Below are 6752 nucleotides of genomic sequence, written 5' to 3'. Positions count from 1 at the left end.
ACCAAAATCATATGGTCTGATGTGACTGGCTTAGGGATCAGGGATGGTTCTAGGGTATTTTAATGGATCTGGGGTCATGCTTCAACTTAGTTGGTATAATGGAACAATAAATTGAAAAAAGGAACATCAACATAATAAACCAAGCTATCAAGGCACACATTTAAAAAGTTAAAATTGCAACTGTCAAATTTTATGGCAAATATAACTAAATGTTTTCAACAAATATTCCAGCAATTCTGTTTGAAATCATGAATGAACATTATCAGCTGCCACTAAATGAACAGACTGCACACTGGGATCTAGGGGGAGGGGATGAGGGAGGTGGTCAGCAGGTTGGTCCAGAGACAACTTGGACACTTCAGTAACATCATCATTATTATTATCATCACCAGAGACTGAGCAGCATCTGTCTAGTTGTTGTGTTGTTTTCTGAAAAATGTCATGGTCATAACTTTCTTTCCAGTGATGTTTATGCTTTTATAGCTATTGGTCTGCGCATTCATATAGACACACATTGGACATGCACAAAAAACTGCGCTGCCAGCTGTAATACTGTGGTGAGTTATCAATATGAGTGAACACTATAAAATTTTACAATTCTGAATAAACTGAGCAGCTCCATTTTGTGTTTGATTTTTGGTGGTGTGACCATTAGGGCATGAAAGCCGACCACTGGAGGCTCTGCCAAGTGATGCTACACTGACAAGAGCTGACTACACAGGTGTGGGAAGGGCTCTGTTTCCTGTTCAGCGCAGCCTACCAACCACTCAGTTCTCATGGAACTCATTATTTTATAAATGGCTTTAATAAAACCCTATATTAAGAATTCTCCTGAAACAATCATCTTAAAACCAACGAACATACAGCAAATGTCCTTAATGCTCTACTGTGTCCTCTGTTTAAGAAGGTAAATCTGAGTGACACTATCAGTTACAGTTAAAAATGTATTGAACATTATCTAGTGACTCATGTTTCTCACAGGAAATACTAGTATGTATCACAGCCTTGAGGCTATTAAAACCCTTATAAGCCTCATTATATTTTAGGTATTGATTACAGTCATCTGTCTATTTAATGAAATTTTGGGCATGTCTTGTAATTGCTTCATTAAATAAATCTGTTTAGTAGATGATTGTCATTATGGAAGACTCTTGCATGTATCATATTAAGCTAAACAGAATACATGCAATCATAACTTAGCTTGCACAAACACAAAGAAAATTAATCCTAATAAATGTTTTTTTTTTTTATTCAAAACTTGTTGCAGAAGGATCTCTACTAATTCCTAATAAAACCTCTTGCGATTTCAGAATACACACAGGTCAGACAGTGCACACACCCATACAGCAGCCCACCACAAGGTTTACAGGAAGGCTTGTCCATAACGACTGTCAGTGTAGAAACATGACTCAGAAGAAAGGGGTGCCACAGGTGACTAGCCACTCGCTATCTCACGAGCTCCACATCTTTGCTCATTTTTGGATTAGGCAGAGTGAAGCGCTACCAAGATGGTAACAGCCAGACTTGAGCTTCAAAACCGCCCTGTATATATGTACATATGTATGTAACATTTATGAACAATGCTTCTCCTCCTCCTTCTCCATCCCTCCCCACTACCCCTGATTGCTGTACTCTGCTGTTGCACATTGCCTGTTGCCAAAACAAGACCTTCCATTCTGGAGACAGATTCCTTGTGTGCACAACATACCTGGTGAATAAAGCTGACTCTCCCTCTCTCGTGTTTTGGCAACTCAAAGCTCTTGGGTAAGGCTTTGGACAGATCATAAATTTGGTTCAATATTGAGAAAACCCAACAATTACTTCAGTGTACACTACTTCTAACCAAAACCATGGTCCTTCCCAAATCTAAGACCACACTATTCATTATTTGACCAAGCATTTTGTCATTGTGGTGGCCCCTAGGGACAAAGCACATACAAAAGTGAAAGCACAAACATTACTGATGCATTGCCATAATGGACAGCAGCGGCTCATGTGACATCTATGTGTATCTCTGTGTCTATACGGTGACCAGCACTGACTCAAGTGACATCACGTGGTCATTTATCAGTCTTTGCACAGCTCCCTCTGGAATGATTTGGATGAACTGGCCCTTTAAAACAGAGGGAAGCTTATTCAAAGGTGATATCTCACTCAGAAAATACTGTCTGCAGAATTACTAGCAGATGCTTCTACATGTAGGATGGCGTAAGGAACAGTGACATTTTCCAAGCTGGAATTAATGCTCTTTAAAATAGTAAACAAAGCCAAGCGTCATCCCCTGTATTCTTCTCGTATATTCCTTCAGTATGCAGTTAGACAAACAGGATAATCTAAATCATCAACAATCAGTATTGTTGAACAAGAGGTCGATTCTACCCTGACTCACGTTAACTAGGTATTGATGTCTTGCTATTTACTGTAGCAGGTGGAAATGAATGTGCAAATCTGTCTCTTATTCTTTTCCTTTCAAAAGAACAGAGGTTGAATTTGTTCTTCACCCACATTTGGCACTTTGACACCCCGGAGTTGGTTGAGTATAATCCATACTTCCACTACATCAACAATGGGAAACACTTGATGCCAGTTAATCAGACTAAGCTCAGCTCACTCCAGCTCTGCTCCCACAGATTTATATGAATGTTCACATTGGCAATTATTTTGCAGTTCTCCAGTCAAAGCAACCATTCTGAGTGCACAATTTTAGCTGCTGGAGAAATCCCTTTGCAACAAATTGCCATGACTCTCTACTGCATTAATAATGCTGAAATTCCATAATTACATGCTACATTGTAGGATCAAATTCATATTAAGACAACTAGCTTCACTCACCAAGTCTATCCTTGCGCTACAGCTTAGTGGCTGAATGCTTCCACACGGTTTCCTTTAGTGGTAGGAGAAAAGTAAAGATGGGATATCCATGTTGGCCACATGTCCACTGCATGTCACAGCTGTTTTAACTCACTGAACCTTTTATGCTTAGCTTGCTGTCACTTCACTCAGCAAGCTGTGTGGTCAGGCTTCCTTTTTTAATGAACCAGCAGATAATGGTCTATGGGAACCTTGGAGAGACATGACACAAATTGTCACGTTCTCTGACTGGGATTTGTTGTAATTACTGTTTGCCTTAGCAGATCAATGGGATAGCAGCACGGCGTGTATAGGCCACCCTGTGTCACACTCTAGCTTGATACCAGCACTCATTAGGGCACAGCTGAAGAGAAGTAGGTTCCAATGGACTGGGTTTCCCACCATCAACTCCTCAGCTTATCTCAGTGGTGTTTCTGGTGTGACAAGGGAATAGTTTATCACATCTCAACCTTTTTCAGCCAAAATCTAATCACTTGGTGGGATGGTCCCCACCAATGTTTGTACCAAGGATACTGACAATCCATCCAGTCGTTTGTCCATAATCCTGCTAACCAACACACACACAAAGAACCAAAAACACAACCACCTTGATGGAGCTAACAATAGATTTGGTGTGACAATCACAGATTGGAGATCCTTTATAATTCTACAAACACATTTACGAGACACAGCTGTTTTGGAGGAAGTTTGTTGAGTCAAAAACGTCAGTGGCTAAAAATGTAGCCAAAACTTTTCCAGTATTTTACCAGAATTTTGTGAAAATTGAGACAAACATCTGATGACATTTTTCATTATATTACTAACAGTAATTTATAGGTCTTAGTGTGGGCATTCTTTCACCTGATGGAACAAAGTTTGGTTTTGTGGGATTTTAGGTGCACTATAATGGCAAACATTTTGCTACTAAGACTCAGACTGTAACACTGGAATTGCCCTTAAAATTGCACACTAAACATCTGTTTACCTTAATCTTTTTAATCTTTGTATTTTTGATTAAAGTGCATTAAAATCATGTAACCTCTAATGGCTTTTCTGCCTGCAGCATGAGGCAGTAAGACATCTTTGTTGAGTCATGTGAATTTTGTGCCCTCAAACCTCAATAAACACTGCCATAAAAGTCAAGTGAATATTCTGCATCACAACCTTCATGTCCTCTTTAATCTGCACTGTTGTTTTTGAGCCCACTCCTTCATCAGCCTGCCAGTTCTACAGTAGGAAACTCTGCAGTGAGGCCAGGGAGCACAGCGTCGCTCCGCTCACAGCAGAGATGCACTGTTGGTTAATGGCTGTGGTTTTGCTCTCATGGGTTTTTAATTAAAGCACCCAGATAGATAGATAGATAGATAAACACACACACAGAACCTGTGTCATGACACAGGGCAAGAAGAATGGGTTTTAATTGAGAGTGTGTGATATAAAGGGGACATACAAATGTAGTGCTCCTTTATGGTGTGACAGCATTGGCCTATGACCCCATTCTTGTCTCTGTCATCACCTCCCACTGTGTGAGAATGCATTTGGTTAGTTAATTACAACAGCACAATTCTGCAGTACAAGGAGATTCCTTAGGGAGCTGCAAGCTGAATAGGTATTTTATGGCCACGCAGAGGTCAGACTAAAAACTGCTAGAATTTTCACATTTTAAAACCATTTTTAACATTTAGACACTTTGAGCACATGGACCTTTTAATTGCAAAATTGAAATTGTGTAACAATAAACAGATACATTATGGATCTTTGCTCCAGACACTATGGAGGGCACTGTATTTTGAAATTATCAGAGTAACAAATGGTGAAAAATCTATGCCAAAAAAGGACAAATAAAACACTGAAGGTTCCTTCTAAAATATACTCATCAAACAACAGAAATTTAAAATGCAGCCTCTTCTTACATCGACTTAGTTCAAATAGAGGCCTGGCCTCTGGGATAAATGTATATGCTCCAGTCATTTTTTGGAGGATTTCTTTATATGCATCACTCTCCTTGAGCCAAGAAGTACACTTTTCTTGTCACACTATTCTGTTTCTTATTTGTTCAGGCTGTCATCACAATACCTGTCAGTCATCTTGATTAGCGATCTACCTTGACACTGTGTCCAGAGGCTGAGTTGACTAGCATCCGTAGATGATTTTAATGAGAAAAAGCTTCATAGCATAACATCTCTTTGCATATGTGAAAGGGAAAAACGAAATATTGTGACTGTTATGAAGAAGCAGGTGAACAAAAGCTGCACTGGATTCTCTAACCTGATGAATCTTCTGCTGCATGAGGCCCACATTAGAAAGGCTGCCCCTTGCAGATAGTTGGCTAGGAAAAGCTATTCAGATCATATTTCATTCAGTTTGGGCAGTTGCAGCACATAATCTTTGTGCTTTTAAGAGCTTGGCTCAACATGTAGAGAGGGAGAACGGCAACAGCGGTCACCCTTTTCATTCTCCTTCGGTGATTCAGATTAAAGACTTTATTGGTATGGCTTGCACAGGTTTCATTGTGTAAAGTAGTTCTGAGAACCTTTATTATTTTAAACAATGTAATGAGTAGGGGTGTGACAAGAGCTCATGCTACAAAATCTTGCAATATTAAAGTATGATGTTTTATGATATTTCTCAATACCATCAAGACGTGATAAGTTGACATGAGAGGCTTCATTCACATTTCCATTTTGTCAGCTTCATCCTGCAGTTCCAGTTTCATGAAGCACTGTGCAAGGCAGCCAACCACATCGGTCCTTTGCACACATGTGACATCTATCAATCAAAAGAAGCAGGCGCGATTTTAAAGTATGTGATTGGACCACTGTTCGTGAATAATACTTAATGGAAGCAGTAAAAATAATGTGTTTCATTTTTCCTCCTGCAGGAAAGTTCTTCAGGCTGGTTCTTCCACACCTTGGCCTATTGTGCTCCAGGAGGCTATAGGGACCAACAAGATGGATGCCAACTCACTGATGAAATACTTTGACCCTGTTATTCAGTGGCTGAAAGTTCAAAATGTGAATGAGACCTTGGGATGGCCTGACTTCAAGTGGGTCCCACCAATCCCTGAGGGCTACCCTGAAGATATTGGTAAGAGAGGGCTTTGAGCACACCCTACAGTACCAGTCAAAATCACTGGTAAACAAAGCAGAATAACTGAAGCTGAAATACATTAACAGAAGGAAGTAAAAACTATGGTAAAAATTCTTGGAATGTGTAGAAGATTTTCATGCACTCAAAGAGAAAAGTTCCATTTTCTTTTCCATGCAGAGCAAATGCCTAACAAAAGGAAGAACAAATTGTGGTGTTTACACTTTACAATAATATTTCTTGCATCATAATTTTGCTAAATGTGGTTTTTCTTACACAAATACATAGATCTTAATTTACAGTGCCTACCTGCATTTGAGCCAGTTTGTTGTTCTTCTCCAGGCAAAAATACAGAAGAGGTTGAGGCAAAGAAGCTTCTGGACGAGTACAACAGGACAGCTGAGGTGGTGTGGAATGCCTACACTGAGGCCTCCTGGACATACAACACTGACATCACCGAAAATAATAAGCAGAAGATGGTGAGACCCTCTGACTGACCGACTTCACAGAGATCAGTCTAACATTGCTTGAGCATCATCTGTCATCATTCGGGAGGCTGCTCAAATGTCTTGGTATGTTGAAGTGTAGGATTATGGCTCTTGTTACCATTGCTAACTCTGAGAGACGAGACAGTCCCAGTAACTTCAAAACAGTGCTGATTTATTCAAAGGATCACAGGTAAAATTAACATTACACGCTCAGGTATCTTCCACCTCCAAACTGCTCACAGACAGATGTAAGATGAAAGACCCTGAACCCACCAGGCCTATACATTATATCCCCTCGGTTGGGCTAGCCCCATACTACACAGAAAC

General features: G+C 40.0%; 1 protein-coding gene across 1 annotated transcript; it reads left to right on the top strand.

Moving 5' to 3' along the window:
- Nucleotides 1-5539: 5539 nt before the first annotated feature.
- Nucleotides 5540-6473, top strand: LOC109963790 (angiotensin-converting enzyme-like). Its single transcript, XM_020606634.1, has 3 exons — nt 5540-5652; nt 5732-5937; nt 6280-6473. The coding sequence occupies exons 2-3, from the start codon at nt 5802-5804 to the stop codon at nt 6432-6434; spliced, it is 291 nt and encodes a 96-aa protein (XP_020462290.1). The 5' UTR covers nt 5540-5652; nt 5732-5801; the 3' UTR covers nt 6435-6473.
- The last annotated feature ends 279 nt before the right edge of the window (nt 6474-6752 follow it).

This window comes from Monopterus albus, unplaced genomic scaffold, assembly GCF_001952655.1.
Source record: "Monopterus albus unplaced genomic scaffold, M_albus_1.0 scaffold79.1, whole genome shotgun sequence".
NCBI classification, from domain to species: domain Eukaryota; kingdom Metazoa; phylum Chordata; class Actinopteri; order Synbranchiformes; family Synbranchidae; genus Monopterus; species Monopterus albus.
This window is presented reverse-complemented; position numbering and strand designations above follow the sequence as displayed.

Bases quoted from the DNA above. Each gene is read 5' to 3' on its own strand.
- LOC109963790 (XM_020606634.1), top strand. From the start codon at position 5,802: ATGGATGCCAACTCACTGATGAAATACTTTGACCCTGTTATTCAGTGG. The intron at 5,938-6,279 runs GTAAGAGAGGGC...GTTCTTCTCCAG, and splicing joins GGGCTACCCTGAAGATATTG to GCAAAAATACAGAAGAGGTT.